At 49.3% G+C, this 25782-nt stretch overlaps 1 protein-coding gene across 1 annotated transcript in view; it reads right to left on the bottom strand.

Annotated features, from left to right (window-relative positions):
- Positions 1-3110, bottom strand: part of hmgcll1 (3-hydroxymethyl-3-methylglutaryl-CoA lyase like 1) — a 240640-nt gene extending 237530 nt beyond the window's left edge. Inside the window, exon 1 of the mRNA XM_070884340.1 lies at positions 3012-3110. Within this exon, the coding sequence (XP_070740441.1) occupies positions 3012-3110 (99 nt within the window). The remainder of the gene's footprint in view (positions 1-3011) is intronic.
- Between the last annotated feature and the right edge of the window lie 22672 nt (positions 3111-25782).

Here is a 25782-nt window from a genome sequence, read left to right as displayed (position 1 = left end):
TATATAAATGCAAGTCTGACTGTCATCATCAAATGCATTGGCAATAATAATGTAGTTCTGTAAACTTACAGTCATGTATTGGTAATGAGTGCCTTAATTGATCTTTCTGTCAAATGAATTAAGCACAGTAATTTATTGCTATCAATAAAATATTCAATTCATTATATTGTCATTTTCAGCTTATTTACCATTCAGGTATTACTATGAGGGGGCACTGTCGGCCATCAATTTTTCTTCACTGTGCAACAGCGATGAGCCACCTATCCTAATTGACCAGTTATGGTTAACCAAACTACTGAGCATGCCATGTTCCATCACTTCCTGCACAGCAATTTCCCTGCTGTAATTAATATCATCAATTTGAATGATTAACTTATGCAAGCAAAAATTGTTTCACCCAACCATCTTCAGCCAGAAGTGCTGAGTGGGTGATCCACATCGGTCTCCTCCTGAGGTCCCCACCATTACAAAAGCCATTCTTCAGCCAATTCGATTCACTCCATGTGATATCAAGAAGCGACTGAGCGTACTGGATAAAGCAAAAGCTATGGGCCTCGACAACATCCCGGCTGTTGTGCTGAAGAGTTATATCCCAGAACTAGCCATGCCTCTAGCCAAGCTGTCACAGTACAGCTACAACACTGGCATCTACCCAACAATGGAATTCTTTGAGGTGTAATGAGCAGGGTGGATAAGGGGGAACCAGTGGATGTGGTGTATTTGGATTTCCAGAAGGCATTCGATAAGGTGCCACATAAGAGGTTACTGCACAAGATAAAAGCTCATGGGGTTGAGGGTAATATATTAGCATGGATAGAGGATTGGTTAACTAACAGAAAACAGAGAGTCGGGATAAATGGGTCATTTTCCAGTTGGCAAACAGTGACTAGTGGGATGCCGCAGGGATCGGTGCTGGGTCCTCAACTATTTAGAATCTACATTAATGACTTGGATGAAGGGACTGAGTGTAATGTAGCCAAGTTTGCTGTTGATACAAAGATGGGTGGGAAAGCAAATTGTGAGGAGGACACACAAAATCTGCAAAGGGATATATACAGGCTAAGTGAGTGGGCAAAAATTTGGCAGATGGAATATAATGTGGGAAAATGTGAGGTTATCCACTTTGGCAGAAATAATAGATAATAAAATTATAATTTAAATGGAGAAAAATTGCAAAGTGCTGCAGTGCAGAGATATATTTAAGGTGGAGATAGACAGATTTTTGAGTGACAAGGGAGTAAAGGGTTATGGGGAGCGGGCAGAGAAGTGGAGCCGAGTCCATGATCAGATCAGCCATGATCTTATTGAATGGCAGAGCAGGCTCGAAGGGCCAAATGGCCTACTGCTGCTCCTATTTCTTATGTTCTTAATGTGAAAAACTGCCCATGTATGTCCTGTCCACAAAAAGCAGGACAAATCCTATCTGGCCAATTAACACCCTATCGGTCTACTCTCAATCACCAGCAAAGTGATTGAAGGTGTTGGTAACAGTGTTATCAAGCGGCACATACTCACCTGCTCACTGATGCTCAGAGTGGGTTCTACCAGGACCACTCGGCTCTAGATCTCATTACAGCCTTGGTCCAAATATGGACAAAAGAGCTGAATGCCAAAGGTGAGGTGAGAGTGACTGCCCTTGAAATGAGGGCAGCATTTGACCGAGTGTGGCATCAAGGAACCCTAGTAAAATTGAAGTCAATGGGAATCAGGGGGAAAACTGGCCACTGGCTGGAGTCATATCTAGCACAAAGGAAGATGGTTGTAGTTGCCCCTGGACATCAGTGCAGGACTTCCTCAGGGTAGTATCCTAGGCCCAACCATCTTCAGCTGCTTCACCAATGATCTTCCTTCTATCATAAGATCAGAAGTGGGGATGTTCACTGATGATTGCACAGTGTTCAGTTCCATTCACAGTTTCTCAGATAATGGAGCAGTCCATGCCCACATACAGCAAGACCTGGATGACAGTTAGGCTTGGGCTGATAAGTGGCAAGTAACATTTGCACCACACAAGTGCCAGGCAATGACTTTCTGCAACAAGCGAGAGTCTAACCACCACCCCTTGATATTCAAAGGTATTACCATCACTGAAACCCCACCATCAACATCCTGGGGGTCACCATTGACCAGAAACTTAACTGGACCAACCACATAAGTACTATAAGAGCAGGTCAGAGGCTGGGTTTTCTGCACTGAGTGTCTCACCTCCTGACTCTCCAAAGCCTTTCCACCATCTACAATGCAGCTCCAACAACACTCAAGAAGCTCGACACCATTCAGGACAAAGCTGCCCGCTTGATCGACATCCCATCCACCATCTCAAGCATTCACTCCCTCCACCACCGGCGCACCATGGCTGCAGTATGTACCATCTACAAGATGCACTGCAGCAACTCGCCAAGGTTTGTTTGGCATCACTTCCCAAACCTGTAATCTCTGTCACAAAGAAGGACAAGGGCAGCAGGCACATGGGAACACCATCACCTTCAAATTCCCCTCCAGACTTGGAAATATATCGCCATTCCTTCATCGTTGCTGGTTCAAAGTCCTGGAACTCCCTCCCTAACAACACTGTGGGAGTACCTTCACCACAGGGACTGCAGTAGTTGAAGAAGGCGGCTCACCACCACCTTCTCAAGGGCAATTAGGGATGGGCAATAAATGCTGGCCTTGCCAGCGATGCCCACATCCTGGATTTTAAAAAAACTGTGTTCACATAAAATATGAGGCCTCATTCCCCAAAAATTTCTTGCAATCTCTTATGTTTTTGTCTTATGGTAATTACAGCGACATCTCCCCGAACACACACACACACACACACACACAATTAATATTTTGAGAAATATCCGTGGTTCAGTTGGTGGAGTTGTCAATTTGAGCTTCTGTTCAGTAATAATTCTTGATATCAAATCACCCTGGTTACATCAAGTGTTAATATAAGGTGGGAGAGAGTTAACTGGAGCTGCAGACTGGCTGACAGTGGGTGGCAATGAATGACTGGAGCGTCCTACCTGCAGTCCTAATGGGAAGCGAGTGTTCCCAATGGGGAGCCAATCTATGCTCAACCCGGAGCTCAGGCATTCTTTGAAGGTGGAGGAAACGTTCCCCATGGGCGCGGGCCGCCCGGCTCCACCACCCGCCCCTCTCTTAATGCGATCGCCGGCGAAACAACTCCGAAGAAGACATGGGGGGAAAAAAAATTAAACCTGTATGCAACAAAAAAAACACCCGAATCACTGAAGGAGCGACGTGGTGTTGACGGACCGATGGCGAATAAGCATCCAGGTACCGCTGGAAAGCTCTTGCTTTCTGCTCCCCAGTGCAGATGCTGCACAAACACTGCATCAGTGCCCGCCCAGTCTATGCGCCTGAATCATCATCGTCTGGGAAATTCATCCGGACCTGGACAGTAACACATACACATACGTGGTGGAAAATGCCCATCAGCTTCCACGCAATGAATGTAATATTTCCCAGGACAGTATATTATATAACATAAACTGTTATTTTTTTAAGTGTATTTAAATATCGTTGAAACAGTGGCCTAGAAATGTGGCCACAGTGTCCAATTTTCAATGTTAAATGGATTACATAGGATTTACAGCACAGAAACAGACCATTCAGCCCAACGAGTCCATGCCGGCGTTTAAGCTCCACTCAAACCACCTCCTGTTTTTCCTCATCTAAATCTTTCAGCTTAACCCTCTATTCCTCCCTCCCTCATATGTGTCATGTATGTAACCACAATGTAACACCACTGTATTACTGTATACACACAACCCAGATGCACACCTTGACCACAAGGGGTGAACTTGTGGGAGACACTCCTTACCTGATCTCCCAGGGATATAAAGGGAGGTTCCATGTAAGGTCATCACTTGTGGAGTGCTGTGAATAAAGAGTTGAGGTCACAGAATGTATTGAGACACAATTACGGACTTACACCAAAGATATCATTCCGGTGCTAGGCAGTGCAATGTTGGCTGTCACACACAACGGGTTAGTGAATTGGCTGCCGTTCTGGATTGTCCCGGGTAATGGTCCCGCACTGTTGGGGAGGAGCTGGTTAGCCGAGATGAACTGGAAATGGGGGGATGTTCACGCAATGTCATCTGTGGAGCAAAGTTCATGCTCACAAGTCCTACAACAATTTGATTCACTATTCCAACCTGGCGTCGGGACTTTCAAAGGCACCAAAGTAGGAATACACATCACGCCGGACGCCAGGCCAGTACACCACAAAGCCAGAGCGGTGCCGTATGTGATGCAGGAAAAGATCGAGAGCAAATTGGACCGGCTGTTGAATTCAGCGACTGGGCGAGCCCCATCATTACCGTCCTAAAAGTGGATGGCTCTGTCAGGATCTGTGGCGACTACAAGGCCACCATAAATCGGGTGTCCCGACAAGATCAATACCCGCTCCCAAGAGCGGAGGACCTTTTCGCCACGCTGGCAGGCGGCAAACTGTTCACCAAGTTGGACCTCACCTCAGCCTATATGACCCAGGAACTGGCCGACGAATCTAAACTACTGACCACCATCACCACGCACAAGGGACTGTTCGTTTATAACAGGTGCCCATTTGGTATTCGATCAGCGGCCGCGATCTTTCAAAGAAACATAGAAAGCTTGTTTAAATCCATTCCTGGAACGATCGTATTCTAGGACAACATCCTCATCCTCATCACGGGTCAAGACACCGAGGAACACCTCCATAACCTGGAGAAGGTGCTACGCTGACTGGACCGGGTAGGCCTGCGACTCAAGAAATCTAAATGTGTGTTCTTAGCTCCTGAGGTTGAGTTGCTGCAAATGGAATTCGGCCAACCGAATCCAAAACAGAGGCGATTCGACGAGCACCCAGGCCCTGCAACACATCGGAGTGCGTTCATTTCTGGGACTGTTGAACTATTTCGGGAACTTTCTGCCGAACTTGAGCATGTTATTGGAACCGCTACACGTGCTCCTGCGTAAGGGTTGCGATTGGTTTTGGGGGGACTGTCAGGAACGAGCTTTTGATCGGGCGCGAAACCTACTTTGTTCAAACAAGTTGTTGACCCTGTACGACCCCTGTAAAAAATTGGTTCTGACATGTGATGCATTGTCCTATGGGGTTGGGTGCGTGTTGCAGCAGGGCAATGCTGAGGGTCAACTACAACCTGTGGCTTATGCCTCTAGGTCGCTCTCTCAAGCAGAACAAGGAAATGGGATGGTCGAGAAAGAAGCGCTCGCATGTGTCTATGGTGTAAAAAAAATGCATCAGTACCTCTTTGGTAGGAAGTTCAAATTAGAGACGGACCCCAAGCCATTAACATCCCTGTTGTCAGACTGCAAGGCTGTCAATGCCAATGCATCAGCCCGCATACAGCGATGGGCTCTCAAGCTGGCTGCTTATGACTACTCCATCCGGCACCGGCCCGGCACTGAAAATTGCGCTGACGCGCTCAGCAGGCTTCCACTGGCCACCACTGAGGGGGCAGCGGAGCAAAGCGCCGAGATGGTCATGGCTGTCGATGCCTTTGACAGCGCAGTCTCCCCCATCACAGCCCGCCAGATCAAAATCTGGACAAACAGAGATCTCCTTCTATCCCTGATTTAGAAATGTGCCCTGACTGGGGATTGGGCACCCGCACACGGAGCATGCCCTGAGGAGGTCAGACCGTTCCACAAACGGATGGATGATCTCTCCATCCAAGCCAACTGCCTACTATGAGGCAGCCGGGTAGTTATGCCCCAGAAGGTCAGGGAGGCATTCATCAGGGAACTCCACAGCGAGCACCCAGGCATTGTGCTGATGAAGGCCATTGCTCGGTCACACGTTTGGTGGCCTGGAATTGATTCAGACCTGGAACACTGTGTTCGCAGGTGCATGACGTGTGCCCAGCTGGGTAATGCCCCCAGGGAGGCCCCGCTCAGCCCGTGGCCCTTGCCCACCAGGCCATGGTCACGCATTAATGTTGACTACGCAGGCCCGTTCATGGGAAAGATGTTCCTTATTGTGGTAGATGCGTACTCGAAATGGATTGAGTGCATCATTCTGAATTCATGCACATCATCCACCACCATGGAAAACCTACGTGCAATCTTTGCAACCCATGGCTTGCCGGACATCCTGGTTAGTGATAATGCTTCACAAGCTACGAATTCCGGGAGTTTATGTCAGGCAATGGCATCAACCACGTCAGGACTGCACCGTTCAAGCCGGCCTCCAATGGCCAGGCGGAACGTGCGGTCCAAATCATTAAGCAAGGTATGCTCAGAATTCAAGGATCCTCCCTGCAATGACGCCTATCGCGGCTCCTGCTGGCCTATAGATCCCTACCGCACTTGCCTACGGGAGTCCCACCCGCAGAGCTACTAATGAAACGGACACTCAAAACCCGGTTGTCCCTCATTCACCCATTCCTAACCGACATAGTTGAGGGCAAGCGCAAGTCATAAAATGAGTACCATGACCGCAATTCGAGGGGGAGATGTATAGAAATAAATAATCCTGTATTCGTCCTCAATCACTCCATGGGGCCCAAATGGCTTGAGGGTACTGTAATTGACAAAGAGGGGAATAGGGTCCTCATGGTAAAACTCAACAATGGTCAGATATGCCGTAAGCATCTGGACCAAATCAAAAAAAGGTTCAGCGTCGACACTGAGGAACCTGAAGAAGACCATGAGATGGAGCTCACACCACCGCCAGTGAACGAGCAACAAGAGCAATCAGAAGAATGCACAGTTCCTGCGGTCAGCCCGGACAGGCCAGAATCACCACAGGTGACAGACACTCACGTCAGTGTCCAACAAACAGAGCCCCAACTGCGGCGCTCCACGAGGGAACCTGAAAGACTAAACCTATGATCCCAACAAGACTTTGGGGGGGGAAGGTGATATCATGTATGTAACTATAATGTAACACCACTGTATTACTGTATACATACAACCTAGATGCACACCTTGACCACAAGGTGTCCCTCGCAGGGTCATCAATTGTGGAGTGCTGTGAATAAAGAGTTGAGGTCACAGAGTGACCTTGTCCCCAGAATGTGCCTCGTGTGGTTTCATGCTGTAGAGAAAGGACTTTACAATATGCTTGTCTAGCCTCCCCTTAAATGCATCTATAATCTTCACTTCAACCACTCCTTGTGGTAGCGCGTTCCACATTCTAACCACTCTCTGGGTAAAGAAATTTCTTCTGAATTCCCTATTTAATTTCTTGGTGACTATCTTATATTGATGGCCTCTAGTTTCGCTCTTCCCCACAAGTGGAAACTCTCTGTGTTGACGCCATCAAAACCTGCCCAAATGTCCCAATGTGGCGACCAGGAATTGCACACATTTCTAGCTGAAGGTGCGGCACCCGCCATATTGGTGTAGGTGGATAGGTTGGCGGCAGGAGCAAAGTGTATAATATTTTATTTAAATTCGATTTATCTGCCCTTTCCCAACCCTTTTCTGATTTTGGTGCATCCCAGTGCCTAACTCATCAGGCGATAAACTCATGGTGCTAACCAATAGGGAGGCCCCTTCATTAGTACTATTTACATGGGATTATGAAGTACTTTCAGGTCAATTGCTGTTTTGTCATTTTATGTTGCTGATTAACTTCAGGTTGTTCTTTGGTGTGTTTCTGACACGGGAAACAGAATTTTGACCAGTGTTAAACTGTTATTTGCTACCTTAGAAACAGTTTGACTGCAATCATGGGTGGTCTGGTAGGGCTGCCTTTGGGGCTGGAGGAGGAGGGGGAGTAGCAAGAAAGACAGCAGAGAGCAGGAGCAGAAGCCACAAGAGGGAGGAAGAGGAGGAGGAGTGGGGAGGGTCACTGCGAGGGAGGCCATACCCACAGAGGGCCTATAGGGAGCACTTCACCTATAAGAACATTACTGAGGACCAATGCATGAGGTGCCATTGCTTCATGTAGGAAGCTGTCACTGAGCTATGTCACCTGCTGTAGCCACCCCTCGAAGCTCGCACATGGACAGCTCTGCCTGTGGCTGTCAAGATCACCATGGCTCTTAAATTTTATGCAACGGACACCTTTCAAGCTGCCACAGTTGACATCTGCAATGCCTCACAGTTCGCAGTAGACCAATGTATCAGAGAGGTCACCAAGTCTCATTACACCACCTCCTTCCCTATGACCAAATCGAAGCAGGACGAGAGCGCAATAGGTTTCAACTGCATGGCAGGTTTCCCCAGGGTTCAAGGTTCCATAGATTGTACACAAATTGTCTTGCATGCTCCCTATCATCAGCCTGGTATTCTTATCAATGAAAAGGGATTCCACTCCCTCAGTGTACAGCTGGTTTGTGACCACAAGCAACACATCACACAGATCTGTGCCCACTATCCTGGAAGCAGTCATGACTCTTTCATCGTACTCCAATCCTCTGTGCCACCTTTACTCCAACCAGGCTGGCAAGTTACAGACTGGCTGTTGGGAGACCAGGGCTATCTTCTCTGGGCATGGCTCATGACTCCCCTAGGAACCCGCGCACAGCTACAGAGCTGACATAGAACGAGAGCCATGATGCCACAAGAAATAACATTGAGCAAACAATCGACGCTCTCAAGCAACTCTTCTGCTGCCTGCATTGTTCTGGAGAAGCTTTGCAGTACACCCCTGAGCAGGTATCCAGATCTGTTGGCATCTGCTGCATGCTCCACAACTTCGACATCATGAAGGACCAGCCTTTACTACCACCTGGCCAACAACAAATACAGTAAGAGAAGCTCACAGCGACCAAATCGTGTTTCACCTAAATTATCCCTCCCATCCCCAATACAAGAAACGTCCCACAATGCAGACCAGCATTCAATTGTCTATTTTAAGTTCAGCCTTATGATCTGACCCTCATCTCATTATAAATATAAACACCAACACCAAATCCAGAAAAAAATAATTTAGCAAACAACTCAATTGCAACAGTGAACAGATTTAATCACAAATTACCCTTGTGCAAGCCCTTGGGGCTGAACTTTCTGGTCCTTTGCGCTCCGGGTTTCTCTCCAGAGAAGCATGAAAGGTGGCATTCATGTCTCCTGCGCCCCTTCGCTCTTCTCCGGTCTGTTTTTGCGGCGAAGCTCAGCAGCGCCCCCGGGAAGAGCTGCGCCGGGTGTACAACATCTCTCGTTGTGACACCAGCAGTACTTTGGCCTTTTGCCCGATCCGTCCACCCAGAAGTGCGCCCACAATGACCGCCTGGGAAATCAGTGCGGTCCAGCTCAGCCGGCGGTGCAGAGGATGGTAAAGTCCTCCGAAGCTATGTGCGAGCGAGTGTTTGTTCTTTTAATTTTTTAAAACAATTTGTGTTGTGGTGATGTGGGCAATGTTTTGGAAATGTTTCTGTGGTTTTTTTTTAAGGTTTCCCCCTGCTCCCCCCACCACTGCCCCCCCCACCCCCACCCCGCCACCCCCCAGGCCTCTCTCGGAGCGCACACGGCTCGGCAGTTTAGTTTGCGAGTTTCCCATTTTTGCGCCACGAAAAGTGTACAACGCCTCCCTTTGTGCTGCACCCCCTGACGCAGGACCCAGATGCCGAAACTTCCTTACCAAAGCGCAAACTATTCCCGGCTGGTAACTTTCCCGCTCCGCCTCCGTTTTTGCCCCGAAAACAGAAAATCCAGCCCTTAGTGCTGTCTTCTGTGCTCATTTAATTAGCCTGGTGCTGTTACAATGTGTTTCCCCAGTGGCTTCAGCTTGGGAGGTGGCGGGCTGCTGAGCTTCTATTGATGACACTTCAACTGGCCATGGTGGGCAGGCATGAACCAGAGCAGTCTGGATGTACGGCACTAACAACGGCACTGTCAAAGTGGGTGGTGGGGGAGCAGACATGCTGTCCTGAGAGGGGACAGGAGGAGTCACTGCCACTCTCATGGGTCTGTGCCGCAGCACTCTTATGGCTCTGCTCGTGAGCAGAGTGCAGGAGTGAGGTGATGCTCCAGAAGCTCCTGTCAACCGTGGCCCCCAAAGCCAAGGTGGCAGCCATTTGAGCATCCATGGCATCTGTAGGAGCCGTCAGGAGAGGCTGTTTCATGGTGCGTCACACTGTCATATTGGTTGAACTGACTGCTCAGTCCCTGTTGGATGGAATGGTCTCCATGATCTGCGCAAAGTCCTGACACAAGTTGGAGTCGGACTCCTCCATGCTCCGGAACAGCAGAAGCTCGTTGGCAGGCTGCCCAGTGCACCCAGCATTACCTGCCGCAGGGCTCAATGCTGGGACCCCAGCTCTTTACAATATACATTAATGATCTAGATGAAAGAATTGAGTGTAATATCTCCAAGTTTGCAGATGGCACATAATCTGGGTGACGGTCTGAGCTGTAAGGAGAACGCTAAAAGGCTGCAGGGTGATTTGGACAAGTTAGGTGAGTGGGCAAATGCATGGCAGTATAATGTGGATAAATGTGAAGTTATCCACTTTGGGGGCAAAAACTCAAAGGCAGAATATTATCTGAATGGCAGCAGATTAGGAAAGGGGGAGATGCAACGAGACCTGGGTGTCATGCTTCATCAGTCATTGAAAGTTGGCATGCAGGTACAGCAGGCGGTGAAGAAGGCAAATGGTATGTTGGCCTTCATAACTAGGGGATTTGAGTATAGGAGCAGGGAGGTCTTACTGCAGTTGTACAGGGCCTTGGTGAGGCCTCACCTGGAATATTGTGTTCAGTTTTGGTCTCCTAATCTGAGGAAGAACGTTCTTGCTATAGAGGGAGTGCAGCGAAGATTCACCAGACTGATTCCCGGGATGGCGGAACTGACATATGTGGAGAGACTGGATCAACTGGGCCTTTATTCACTGGAGTTTAGAAGGATGAGAGGGGATCTCATAGAAACTTATAAGATTCTGACGGGACTGGACAGGTTAGATGCGGGAAGAATGTTCCCAATGATGGGGAAGTCCAGAACCAGGGGACACCATCTTAGGATAAGGGGTAGGCCATTTAGGACTGAGATGAGGAGAAACTTCTTCACTCAGAGAGTTGTTAACCTGTGGAATTCTCCACCGCAGAGAGTTATTGATGCCAGTTCATTGGATATATTCAAGAGGGAGTTAGATATGGCCCTTACGGCTAAAGGGCTCAAGGGGTATGGAGACAAAGCAGAAAAGGGGTACTGAGAGAATGATCAGCCATGATCTTATTGAATGGTGGTGCAGGCTTGAAGGGCCGCATGGCCTACTCCTGCACTTATTTTCTATGTTTCTATGTTTCTATGTTTCTTAGTTAGCCCTTGCCCTCAAAGTGAGCATCTGAGTCCTCTGCAGCAGAGTCCGTGTGTGACCTCACCCTCAGATTTGCTGGTACCAATGAAGTCCTATTCCTTGCCCAAGCTCTTGCACACTTGCAGCTGATGATTCATCCCTCCTCTAGTCCTAGCATTTAAAGTACATGTGGTGCCAGTTTCTGAGCTGGTGCTTGCTCGGGTGAGATCAACTGATGCTGCATCATCAGAAAGGCTGGCATCTTCTTCTTGTATTGGCTGAATAGCGTAAGCATTTTTAGCAGCTGAAATGAAAGAGAGTGAGAAGGGTTTGATTTTGTGTAAATGGTGAGCAGATCGAGGGCAGTTTGTCACGCATGTAGGATGAGATAGAAGTAGGAAGGGTAAAAGAAGATAAGGCGATGCCACCTCCAGCATTACCAATCGACAAAGTCGTGATCCTGCCCCTGCCCATGATGGCCAACAAATTTTCTCCAAGGAGGCGAGAATGTGTGCAGATGGACTCGGCCTCCTCCACTGACAGCCTTCTATCTGGAATTGTGGGCGACCTTCTCCTGCAAGAAAGAAGGGAGCGTGGTAGTGACAGACTAGTGAAGTGTTTAGAGAAAGTGTTGGTAGGCTGTGTGTATGATGTGAGGTGTAGCGAAGTGAGGGTTGCAGTAGTGCTCAGTGTGAGTCTAACGAGATGAATGTGCAGTGAAGTGTGGTGTGATGATTGGAGAAGAGTTAAGGGAAGTTGGGAAGGGGAATGTTGCGAGTATTGTGAGTAGTGAGAGTGGAGGTGGTGGTGGTGAGTGCAAGGAGTAAGAGATTAGTATTCTTACTTTGAGCACTCTGGTGCGGCCATTGAGTGTTTTCTGGCTTTGGAGCCATGTCTTTGCGGTTAAACTCACAGCATCGACCATGTTAGTGGTGTCTTTCCACTGGCAATGGAGTTCTTCCCTGCAGGGCTTTTGGTCCCCTGAGCAGAAGAGGATCTCTCGCCACCTATCCACTGCCTGCCCCAGGGCTTCCAAGGCAGCATCAGAGAACCTTGATGCCCTCTCAGTGCGTGCTGCAACCATTTCTCTCCATCCAAGTGTTTCCCTGATGTCTGCAGCCAGAGTGCACTTTCTCTTTAAGATGTCATAGAATCATAAAATCATACTGCACCGAAAGAGGCCATTTGACCCACTGTGCCTGTGCTGGTTCTCTGAAAGAGCTATCCAATTATTCCCACTCCCCTGCTCTTTCCCCATAGTCCTGCATTTTTTTATTTTTATGTATGTATCCAATTCCCCGTTGAAAGTTACTATTGAATCTTCTTCCACCATCCTTTCAGGCAGTGTATTCCAGATCATAACAACTCGCTTCGTAAAATAAATTCTCATCTTCCCCCTGGATTTTTTTGCCAATTATCTTAAATCTGTCTCTTCTGATTACCGACCCTCCTGCCAGTGGAAAGTTTCTCCCTATCTACTCTATCAAAACTCTTGATAATTTTGAACAACTCTATTAAATTTCACCTAAACCTTCTTTTGCTCTACGGAGAAAAATCTCAGCTTCTCTAAGAATAAAGGAACACAGGAACAGGAATAGGCCATTCAGCCGCTCAAGCCTTTTCCATCATTCAATTAGATCATGGCTGATCTGTATCGTAACTCCATCTCCTCACCTTTGTTCATATCCCTTAATATCCTTGCCTAACAAAAACTTATTCATCTCAAATTTTAAATTTTCAATTGACCACCAGCCTCAACAGCTTTTTGGGGGAGAGTTCTAGATTTTCACTATCCTTTGTGTGACCGAGTGCTTCCTGACATCACCGCTGAACTTCCTAGCTCTATGCCCCCTTATTCTGGACACCCACACAAGAGGAAATAGTTCATCCCTATCTACCATTTCAAATCCTTTAATCATTTTAAACATCTCACTTAGAGCACCCCATAATCTTCTATTCTCAAGGGAATACAAGCCTAGCCTATGCACATGTCCTCAAAATTTAACTGTTTTAGCCCCAATTTAGTATACTGTATTTGTTGCTCATGATGCGGTCTCCTCTACATCGGGGAGACCAAATGCAGATTGGGTGTTTGCTTTGTGGAACACTCCATTCAGTCCACAAGCGTGACCCTGAGCTTCCGGTCGCCTGTCATTTTAATTCTTCGTCCCACTCCCACTCTGACCTCTCTGTCCTTTGCCTCCTACTCATCATCATCATAGGCAGTCCCTCGCAATCGAGATGGACCTGATTCCACTCCTGAAGTGAGTTTTTTGGTCCAATGGGAGAGCCACAGACCCTGTCACAGGTGGGACAGACAGTCGTCGAGGGAAGGGGTGGGTGGGACTGATTTGCTGCATGCTCCTTCCGCTGCCTGCGCTTGATCTCGTCACGCTCTCGGGGTTGAGATTCAAAGAGCTCAACGCCCTCCCAGACGCACTTTCTCCAGTTAGGGCGGTCTTCAGCCAGGGACTCCCAGGTGTCAGTGGTGATGTCGCACTTTATCAGTGAGGCTTTAAGAGTGTCCTTGTAACGTTTCCGCTGCCCACCTTTGGCTCGTTTGCCGTAAAGGAGCTCCGCATAGAGCATTTGCTTAGGGCGTCTCGTGTTTGGCATGTGAACTATGTGGCCTGCCCAGAGAAGCTGATCGAGTGTGGTCAGTGCTTCAATACTGGGGTTGTTAGCTTGGACAAGGACACTGATGTTGGTGTGCCTGTCCTCCCAGGGGATTTGCAGGATCTTGCGCAGACATCGTTGGTGATATATCTCCAGTGACTTGAAGTGTCTTCTGTACCATTCCTTTGATCCATACAGAATGTTGAGTGTTACCACAGCCCTGTAGACCATGAGCTTAGTGGTAGTTTTGAGGGCCTGGTCTTCGAACACTCTTTTTCTCAGGCAGCCGAAGGCTGCACTGGCGCACGGGAGGTGATGTTGAATCTCCGCATCAGTGTCTGTTTTTGTTGACAAGAAGCTCCCGAGGTATGGAAAATGGTCCTCGTTGTCGAGAGCCGCGCCGTGAATCTTGATGACTGGGGGGCAGTGCTGTGCAGCGAGGACAGGCTGGTGGAGGACCTTTGTCTTACGGATGTTAAGCGTAAGGCCCGTGCTTTCATATGCCTTGGTGAATACATCGACTATATCCTGGAGTTCTCTACACAATTCCAATGAAGCTCAACAGAAGCTCGAGGAACAGCACCTCAGCTTTCGATTGATCACGTTACAGCATTTTGGACCCCACATTTAGTTCAACAATTTCAGATCATATCCACTGCTCCCGTTTTTTCGGACAGCGAATGCTGATGATGATTCTATTGTTATTTACACCTCTTCTAGACCGATGTTTTGTTTCTTTACTTGTCGCATTACCATCCCCTTTTGCCTTGTACCATCAACTCTTTTGTCATTTAATCTCTCCTGCCTTCCACCCTATCACAAACCTTCCCTTTTGTTTTTTCTTCCCCTCCCCCCTTCCCCGGCTTCTATTCATTCAGGAAGGATAGAATAAAAGGAAAAGGAGGTGGGGTAGCATTGCTGGTTAAGGAGGAGATTAAGGCAATAGTTAGGAAGGACATTAGCTTGGATGATGTGGAATCTATATGGGTAGAGCTGCAGAACACCAAAGGGCAAAAAACGTTAGTGGGAGTTGTGTACAGACCTCCAAACAGTAGTAGTGATGTTGGGGAGGGCATCAAACAGGAAATTAGGGGTGCGTGCAATAAAGGTGCAGCAGTTATAATGGGTGACTTTAATATGCACATAGATTGGGCTAACCAAACTGGAAGCAATACGGTGGAGGAGGATTTTCTGGAGTGCATAAGGGATGGTTTTTTAGACCAATATGTCGAGGAACCAACTAGGGGGGAGGCCATCTTAGACTGGGTGTTATGTAATGAGAAAGGATTAATTAGCAATCTCGTTGTGCGAGGCCCCTTGGGGAAGAGTGACCATAATATGGTGGAATTCTGCATTAGGATGGAGAATGAAACAGTTAATTCAGAGACCATGGTCCAGAACTTAAAGAAGGCTAACTTTGAAGGTATGAGGCGTGAATTGGCTGAGATGGATTGGCGAATGATACTTAAGGGGTTGACTGTGGATGGGCAATGGCAGACATTTAGAGACCGCATGGATGAACTACAACAATTGTACATTCCTGTCTGGCATAGAAATAAAAAAGGGAAGGTGGCTCAACCGTGGCTATCAAGGGAAATCAGGGATAGTATTAAAGCCAAGGAAGTGGCATACAAATTGGCCAGAAATAGCAGCGAACCTGGGGACTGGGAGAAATTTAGAACTCAGCAGAGGAGGACAAAGGGTTTGATTAGGGCAGGGAAAATGGAGTATGAGAAGAAGCTTGCAGGGAACATTAAGACGGATTGCAAAAGTTTCTATAGATATGTAAAGAGAAAAAGGTTAGTAAAGACAAATGTAGGTCCCCTGCAGTCAGAATCAGGGGAAGTCATAACGGGGAACAAAGAAATGGCGGACCAATTGAACAAGTACTTTGGTTCGGTATTCACGAAGGAGGACACGAACAACCTTCCGGTTTTAAAAGGGGTCGGGGGGTCTAGTAAGGAGGAGGAACTGAGGGAAATCCTTATTAGCCGGGAAATTGTGTTGGGGAAATTGATGGGATTGAAGGCCGATAAATCCCCAGGGCCTGATGGACTGCATCCCAGAGTACTTAAGGAGGTGGCCTTGGAAATAGTGGATGCGTTGACAGTCATTTTCCAACATTCCATTGACTCTGGATCAGTTCCTATGGAGTGGAGGGTAGCCAATGTAACCCCACTTTTTAAAAAAGGAGGGAGAGAGAAAACAGGGAATTATAGACCGGTCAGCCTGACATCGGTAGTGGGTAAAATGATGGAATCAATTATTAAGGATGTCATAGCAGTGCATTTGGAAAGAGGTGACATGATAGGTCCAAGTCAGCATGGATTTGTGAAAGGGAAATCATGCTTGACAAATCTTCTGGAATTTTTTGAGGATGTTTCCAGTAGAGTGGATAAGGGAGAACCAGTTGATGTGGTATATTTGGACTTTCAGAAGGCGTTCGACAAGGTCCCACACAAGAGATTGATGTGCAAAGTTAGAGCACATGGGATTGGGGGTAGTGTACTGACATGGATTGAGAACTGGTTGTCAGACAGGAAGCAAAGAGTAGGAGTAAATGGGTACTTTTCAGAATGGCAGGCAGTGACTAGTGGGGTACCGCAAGGTTCTGTGCTGGGGCCCCAGCTGTTTACACTGTACATTAATGATTTAGATGAGGGGATTAAATGTAGTATCTCCAAATTTGCGGATGACACTAAGTTGGGTGGCAGTGTGAGCTGCGAGGAGGATGCTGTGAGGCTGCAGAGCGACTTGGATAGGTTAGGTGAGTGGGCAAATGCATGGCAGATGAAGTATAATGTGGATAAATGTGAGGTTATCCACTTTGGTGGTAAAAACAGAGAGACAGATTATTATCTGAATGGTGACAGATTAGGAAAAGGGGAGGTGCAAAGAGACTTGGGTGTCATGGTACATCAGTCATTGAAGGTTGGCATGCAGGTGCAGCAGGCGGTTAAGAAAGCAAATGGCATGTTGGCCTTCATAGCAAGGGGATTTGAGTACAGGGGCAGGGAGGTGTTGCTACAGTTGTACAGGGCATTGGTGAGGCCACACCTGGAGTATTGTGTACAGTTTTGGTCTCCTAACCTGAGGAAGGACATTCTTGCTATTGAGGGAGTGCAGCGAAGGTTCACCAGACTGATTCCCGGGATGGCGGGACTGACCTATCAAGAAAGACTGGATCAACTGGGCTTGTATTCACTGGAGTTCAGAAGAATGAGAGGGGACCTCATAGAAACATATAAAATTCTGACGGGGTTAGACAGGTTAGATGCAGGAAGAATGTTCCCAATGTTGGGGAAGTCCAGAACCAGGGGTCACAGTCTAAGGATAAGGGGTAAGCCATTTAGGACCGAGATGCGGAGGAACTTCTTCACCCAGAGAGTGGTGAACCTGTGGAATTCTCTACCACAGAAAGTTGTTGAGGCCAATTCACTAAATATATTCAAAAAGGAGTTAGATGAGGTCCTTACTGCTAGGGGGATCAAGGGGTATGGCGAGAAAGCAGGAATGGGGTACTGAAGTTGAATGTTCAGCCATGAACTCATTGAATGGCGGTGCAGGCTAGAAGGGCCGAATGGCCTACTCCTGCACCTATTTTCTATGTTTCTATGTTTCTATGTATACATTGCTTAAAACCTGTCTCTCACTTTTTTCAGTTCTGATGAAAGGTATTCCATTTTAAACATTCTCTGTTTCTCTCTTCACAGATGTTGCCTGATCTCTGAGTATCTCCAGCATTTTCTGCTGGATATATGGCTCTGTATTAATATTTTGGCTAAGTCATTAAAATAGTGAAAAGTTGAGGTAGCAGTATTGATCCCTGGGGGACAGCACTAAATTATTCCTACTCCCTGTTGCATACCTCCTATCAAATTCCCCACCAATGTCAATATGTTGCCTCCAATTCCATCGGCACTCATTTTCTTGAGTGGAAACTTATCGAATGCCTTCTGAAAGTCCGTATAAATAATATCCATAGACACTTCCTTATCTATCACTTTACTTATCTCCTCAAAAAATTCATCTAGCTTTGTGAGACATGACAAAGCCTTTACAAATCTAAGCTGGCTTTCTCTAATCAGCTCCCATTAGTGCAATTTCTCATTCACTCTATTGCTAACAACAGATTCTAGTAAGTTCCCTCAACGGACATTAAACCAATAAAGAAAGAAGAAAGAAAAAAAGACTTGAATTTATATAGCGCCTTTCACGGCCACCGGACATCTCAAAGTGATTTACAGCCAATGAAGTACTTTTGGAGTGTAGTCACTGTTGTAATGTGGGAAACGCAGCAGCCAATTTGCGCACCAGCAAGTTCCCACAAACAGCAATGTGATGAAGACCAGATAATTTGTTTTTGTTATGTGTTTGAGGGATAAATATTGGCCAGAACGCCAGGGATAACTCCCCTGCTCTTCTTCGAAATAGTGTCTTGGGCTTATAATAGGTGTAGGGGAGGACGAAAACCCCCTCATTTTACTCAGAAGGAAAGGGGCTGTGGGATCAGTCTGTGCTGTGAATTGAAACCGATGGAAGGAAAACTTTGGAACACAAATGGAGACCCCCCCGTGTTTGGACTCATAGGAAAGGGAATTTAATTTGGAACTATCTACCAGAAAGTTTGAAATCCTAAAGTGCACATGGAAGAAACTATGAACTTTAATCGAATTTGGGATTTTTTTTAAAGGTCTGCAAGAAAAGGGGTGGAGTCAATATCAAAAGGGCCAGTTTGGACATTGGAACTAATCAAATTGTCTGGGAACTGTATACCCTCGAAACTTGCCCCTTGAAAACATTAGCATTTAAACAATGCCACATACATATTCCAACACCTTTTTCATCAGGCATAGAAATATCTGGCTCAGGCCAGACTAGCACAATGGCTACAGGAGGCCAATGCAATCAACACCCACTCAAACCTTGAGTAGGTTAAGATCAGTGGGGAAAAAAACCTAAAAACCTCAAACTGTTGCATTTTTCAAAATCAAAAGTCCACCAATGAGAAGAATCGACTTCAGCAGGAGAGGCGGACTGGATAATCTGGCTATAAAAAAAGGGGTTTCTGACGTAGTGAAGGAGAGGAGTGATGATTTTCCCTGCCCTGGTGATTCAACAACCACAACCACAGGCCTCTCGACACGGAAGGAAAACCAGTGTCCGAAGACACTGAAGATAGAAGAAACAAACCACCAGACTGCAGAAGGCACAGTAGTGAGTATAACCTCTGGTCCCCAGAACTCCCAACTCAGTTAGGCCAGGAAAGGTGGGAGGTTGGGCATTGTACTGCTAAACTGGTGTAAAGATTTTCGTTGTGTCCGTTTAGTGGGATTTAGGGGGATTGTTTTGTTGGTGTATTGCTGTTTGTTGAGTTACACCTTGCCAAATAAATTGGAAGCCTAAAGTTCCTCTTGGAATCACCTTGTCTCAGTTCTATTGTATTACATCTCCTGATCGTGAGTCTTATGTCAGAACCGTGTAAGGGAAGCTAGGAGCGCCTCGAAAATGCTCAACTGTGTGTCACAGGCTAGGGAAGAAGGGGTTAGGAGTGTTTGACACTCACAGGTGCCTCACAGGCTAGGCATAAGCTGTGGGGACGCACGAGTCTCAAAACCCCCTTCATAAGCTGTGGACACAGTCTCTCCAGGGGTGCTCTTGCAGCACTCAGGGTACCTCACAGGCCAGGCATAAGCTGTGAGGGCAGAAGCCCAGAGAGAGACACCCAAGGCACAACAACAACCCTGTGAAAACCCCTTACAGAACATGGCGACCACGAAGGGACATAAGCAAACAGGAGATGTTAATATAACAGATGAGGTGATAAGAGAGGAAACTAAAATGGAGGAGAGAATTTCCTCATATATTTTTGGCAAGGTGAACCTCACCAAACCTTGGGTACAAGCCCTCACTCGGGCAGAGCGCCCAGTGGATGCTGCTGCTCAGTGGACAGCAGGGAAGGACCACAACCACAAGGTGGAAAAGGCCATCTGGCTTATCTGCCTCACCCGCCAAGTCCGAAAGCTCGACCAGCGGGTGAAGGACTTGGAACAGAGTCTTCAGAAATCAGAGGAGCTCTCTGCTATCCGGGCTGTGGTTGGGGACAACCTGCTGGCCGAATTAGCTGGGGAGCAGCAAAGGAACCGGCAGTTGGAGGAGACCTTCCGAAATAGCCGGGACTATCTTCAGTGTCAGGTCACTGAGGCCAAGGGTAGTGAGGGGTCCCTCCGGGAACAGAATTCTCGGCACACCCAGAAAATTTGGGAACTGGAGAATAAATTAAAAGACGTACAGGCAGCCTATAAAGTGGCCAGTAGCAGTGAGTTCGCAGATCACGGTCCCTGCCAGGAGAGGATTAAAACTCTCACCCACGCTTTATCCCAGGCAAAGGGGATGGTCGCCCTGATAGGACCTGGAGGGTCCACAGGGGACAAAGGAGAGTATTGGGGGGTAGAGGAGAATCCAAAGGCAAGAGACGCCCGACCGCCTCCTGAGGCACCGGTGGTTTGTCCGGTGGGGTACCAGGAGGAGCGGGGCGCGCAGGTAGTAGCATACCCAGGGCTGGGGGCAGGACCAATGTGTCCCGCTCAGCAGCAGGGATGTGAGGCTCCAGCCGAGGGTCAGTTAAAGGCTGGATCAGGCGACCAGGCACTGCCTGCTGCACCAGGTATGGTGGGACAGCCGGAGGTAGAGGGACCAGCGCAGAAAGATCCTGAACCAGGGCGGATGTGCCCGGTCAGGCAGCGCAAGTACGGCCCTCCACAGGGAGGTGGCCAAGGTCAGGGAGCGCTGGAGAGCGACTTTATTATTCCCCATGGAGTTCAATCACTCAGGGCCATGGTGGCCCATTTGGCCAAACTCACTCGCAGCGGGGACCCGTCTATCCACTTCATGGAGGTGATGCAGGCAGGGGAAATTAATGGGTGCGACGAGGAAGAGACAGCCAAGCTGCTGCTCTTCTCTCTGGACAGCAAATTGTACCAGGCCCTACCGGCAGAATGCCGGAGAGGACAGCGTACATTTACTGAGGTCCAGAGGGCCGTCCTTGAGGCTATGGGCTTCGATGACGGCAGTCCTTTCGAACGGGTCGAAAGAACAAGGCAGCTCGCAGGGGAAACCCCGCAGGCGTTTGCGGACAGGCTGTGGGTGGTATACCACGCAGCCTGTGGGGAGCTCCTCGACCGGGCGAATCTTTCCGCGGTACAGACTGGCTGCTGGCTGAGGATGCTGGTGGCAAACTGCTTGCCCCGGCTCAAGGCCAGGGCAGAACTGTGGTTCGATTCCCGGGACCCCAACCTCACCGAGGAAGCAGTGGTCAGGCAACTGGCACTGGTCCAACGGAATGGAGGAGGGGAGGAGGAGAAAACCTCCAAAGGTCGGGTAAATGAAGTAAAGCCCAACTCGATTCCCAAAAGGGAATGGCACCAGGAGGGTGGCCGCTCGATTGATAAGGAGGGTGTGTGCTACGGGTGTGGGAAAGCTGGGCATTTTAAAAGGGATTGCAGGAGCCCAGTAAAGAGATATGGGGGGAGAAGTCCTTCAGGAGCCGCCCAGAGTGGGGGAAGTGGAGTGAGCTCCTCACTATCCCTTGACCAGATAGTAGCTGCTGTGAGGACAGCGCTGGAGGGGACTGGGAAGGTAGCCACGGCAACAGGCAGGGAAGCACCAGCAACCCTGCCAGTACAGAGGCCGTGACTAGCCCAGACCCAGCCTGTATACCTGTGCCCACTAGAATACGACCCCTGGGGACGACCCTGGGTCAAGATGGAGGTTGAGGGTGTATTGGGTACCTACCTTTTGGACACTGGTGCTTCCAGCACGATAGTCCATTCGGAGGACCCCGCAACCTCACCTCTATCAAACGGGGTGCCGTATCAACTAGTTGGGTTCACAGGTAATGAGAAGGCTGGGTTTTTCTCAGTCCCGCTTGCAGTTCGTTTAGGAGCACTCCAAACACAATGGAAGTGCGTCCTGATGAACTGGGAGCAGGTGGGAAAAGGGATTTTGGGGGCTGATTTTATCATCGCTCGCCAGATCCTAGTAGACTTGAGGAATCACTGTCTATGGGGCACAGTGGGCACGGGAGCAGAGGGAGAAGTCATGGTTATTGATAAGAAACAGGGAAAAGGGACTCTGTGTACAATGAAGCCAAAAGGGGGTTACGACCTGGAGGTTCTGGTCAGTAACACCCCGGCCGAGTACCGGGACTATGTGCAAGCAAATCTTGCAGCATTTGCCACCCATAAACACGACTGTGGGAGAGTCACAGGAGTGGAGGTTCGAATAGATGGGGATCCCATGTCGCGCCCGCAAAAGCAGTATGGCTTTCCCCGAGAGGCAGAAGCAGACTTGGAGACAGCTTTAAGCTCGCTTGTCGAGCAGGATGTTTTGAGACCCATAGCCACCCATGTCAACTCCCCGCTTTGGCCGGTTAGGAAACCAGATAATTCTTGGAGGGCTACGGTGGATTATAGGGTGCTCAATAAAAACATCCCAGCTTGTGCCCCCACAGTAGCGGCGGTTGCGGATCTGATAGGGGAAATCCCTGCATCCGCAACCACGTTCACAGTGTTGGACATATCCAACGGGTTCTGGTCTATCCCTGTACGGAGGGAAGACCAGTACAAGTTTGCCTTCACCTTCCGGGAACAGCAGTATACATGGAGCTGCCTCCCACAGGGCTTTCATAATAGTCCCAGCATCTTTCACCAATGCATGGCGAACTGCTTAAAACGCTTCAGCCAGCCACACCAGCTGGTCCAGTATGTGGACGACCTGTTGTTGTTCACAGACAGCAGTGAGGAACACGGTCCACTGCTGGCCGAACTGCTGGTATTACTGAAGGAAGGTGGTTTTAAAGTTAACCCCAAGAAAGCCCAGATAGGTCTAGGAGAGGTAAAATTCCTGGGCCTGACGATAAGGGCAGGAGAAAGGGCCATTGATGAGGCTAGAAGAAAGGCAGTGCAGGAACTCCCTGTCCCTAGGGATGTGTCGGGGGTAAGGTCTTTCCTGGGAATCACTGGCTACTGTAGGGACTTCATAGAGGACTATGCAGCAACTGCCGCCCCTCTGCTCAGACTCCTACATAAGGGGATCGAGTGGGAATGGGACAAGGACTGTGAGGCAGCATTTGTCCGTCTTAAGAGAGACCTGCAGGTAGCACCAGCCCTAGGGGCAATTGATGGGGGGGAGGAATTCTTCCTGGAGGTGGCAGCCAGTGGCGACAGCTTAAGTGCAGTGTTGCTCCAGGGGCGAAACGGTCAGCTGAGACCAGTGGTGTACTTCTCCAGGGTCCTCACGGAGGTAGAAAAGGGATACTCCAATTGTGAGAGGCACTTGCTTGCCACCCACTGGGCAGTAAAGAGAGCTCAGATCTTTACCGGAATATCCCCCATTACACTCCTCACCCATCATACCCCGACGCAGATGCTGTTGGACGGGAGGATTAAGGACGGGACAGTGAGCAGTGCTAGAATCACTCGCTGGACCCTCCTCCTCTCCCAAATGACTTTAAAGGTCAAGGGCCTCTGCGAGCCCAGGCTCGCAGCAAATTTAATCTATCCAGGGCAGCCGCATCGATGCTCTGTGGAGGGGGTATGGGACATTAACTTTGGATTTCGGGCAGGGATACACCCCACAGGCCGCGAGATCTATGTTGATGGCTCCAGTTCAGTGTCCGCGGGTACAAGACTCACGGGCTGCGGAGTTTGGGATCCCAAGGCAGGAATTTCCTTGGCTCTTAAACTCCCATGCACCCTGAGCGCCCAGCAGGCGGAACTCTCGGCGGTGATGTATGTGGTCACACACCCCGAGGAATTCCCTACCCCATACACGATTTGCTCGGACAGCATGTTCACTTGCAATTCATGTACAGAGTATCTGGCGATTTGGTCACGCCGGGGGTACACCTCTGCGGATGGGAAGCCCCTTGTGACCAAACCCCTGCTAGAAAAGATCGTGGCTGCAGTGGGAGAAACCGGGGATGTATATATCCATAAGGTAAAGGCCCACTCCAAAACTGAGCCACGGGGGGAAGGTAACCAGCAGGCAGACCTGCTGGCAAGGGAAGGTGCTCGCACAGGTCGCCCATGGGACCCATACGAGGCAGGCAGGATAGCAGCAGCAAGAAGCAAGCCAGGGACACAAGGGAGCGTAGGGGCGGCTGTGGCCCTGGACCTTAAAGTAGTCCAGATGCAGGATCCGATCCTGAAGGCTGCCTTGGCTGCTATCAAAAGGGGGGAAAAGGCAGAGGGCCCATACAGTGCTGTAGATATTGCTGTGCGGGAAGGCATGTTGTTTAAAGGGGACAAATGGGTAGTGCCGCCACAACACCGGAGGGAATTCCTTCAGCTGGCCCATGAGGGTCCAGGTGCGGGACACCCTGGGCCAGAATCTACCTGGCAACGGGTAGAAAAGGCAGGGTGGTGGCCAGGCCTCCGGGAAGACGTTCGCAACTTCTGTGCAGGCAGTCTGGTTTGCGCTGCAAACAATCCAGACCCTCAGAAAAGGAAGGCGTCTATAGGACACGTCAGGCGGGTAGAGGGACCATGGCAGTCGATCCAGATCGACTACATCGGACCCCTACCGGCCGCCCAGGGAGGTTATAAATACTGCCTTGTCCTGGTGGATGTGTTTTCCAAGTGGGTGGAAGCCTTCCCTTGCCGAACAGCTACCGCGGTGGGGACTGCAAAAATCCTGGTGAGGGAGGTGTTCTCTCGGTGGGGTCTACCTCAAATCGTGGAGTCCGACCGAGGAAGCCACTTCACCGGCCAGGTGATGCAGGCCACCCTAAAGGTGCTGGGGATAAGAGCCAAATGGCATGTCGCCTACAACCCTCAGTCCTCAGGCCCCGTAGAACGCCTGAACCGGACCCTAAAGGAAAGGCTGCGCAAGGAGACGGGAGACTCACCAAACAAGTGGGTGGAGGCCTTACCGTTGGTCCTCATGGGAATCCGGGCCAGTCAGTCAAAGAGCACAGGGTACTCACCCCATGAGCTGATGACGGGCCGGATCATGAGAACCCCAGTGCATGTGTTGGCGCCGGTTCTCACCGAAGGGCAGCTCCGAGAGGTGAACCGGGACCGGTTTGTCAGGAACCTGTTTGAACACCTGAAACAGATTCACTGGCAGGCTGCTAGTAACATGGGCAGACAGCATCAGAGTAACCGATTGCTGCTAGAACCCAGCAAACACCACGAATGGGAGATAGGGGACCAGGTAATGGTGAGGAACTATGCTCGGGTCGGGGCTTTTGAAGCATTATATGTGGGACTATACAGCATAGTCGACAAGGCTAGCCCTATGGTCTATGCGGTTCGACTGCCTCGCCGGGTGAAGTGGTATCACATTAATCAGTGTAAATTGTTTGACCCCAAAAGAGGTAAAAAACAGAGGGGACGAGCAAGGGAAGGGAATCAGGCACCGGGGGAAGAACAGGCCCCGGTGGATTTGGAGGCTCCGGAGGAGGCAGCGGGCCCCGAAGCTCTACAGCCGGGGCTGGTTCACTGCTCCTGTAAGGCTATCCCACCACTGGGTAGAGGTTCCCAGCCCACTAACAGAAGTAGGGAGAAAGGCTCTACCATTAGCAAGGTTCAAGGGGAAGCTGAACCTCCCATGGTGGATCAGCTGGGGCTAGCCCAAGAGGTGGAGGAGATGGCACTGCAGCCCATAACGTGGGACTCTGCACCGACAGTAAGGAGGAGTAACAGAGTGCCACAGCCCAGGGCGCCGTGGTCCCCTGTTTACTTAGCCCCCCGCCCCAGACTAATACGGCGAAAGACAACAGGGAGGGTGCTCTGTTGCGCTAGCAAGGGTCTCCCACCGATCATCCGGGGCTCGGGACGGCCTTGGAGGGCAGCACAAGACTCATTTAGGGGGACCATACGAGCCCCTCAGCGGAGGACATCCTGGTCCCCAGGGTACGGTCAGCCAAGTGGTCGACGACGCCTGTACAGTGACAGGATAT

The sequence above is a fragment of the Pristiophorus japonicus genome, chromosome 7, assembly GCF_044704955.1.
Source record: "Pristiophorus japonicus isolate sPriJap1 chromosome 7, sPriJap1.hap1, whole genome shotgun sequence".
Taxonomy (NCBI): domain Eukaryota; kingdom Metazoa; phylum Chordata; class Chondrichthyes; family Pristiophoridae; genus Pristiophorus; species Pristiophorus japonicus.
Note: the sequence above shows the minus strand (reverse complement) of the source record. Positions and strands in the feature narration are given on the sequence as shown.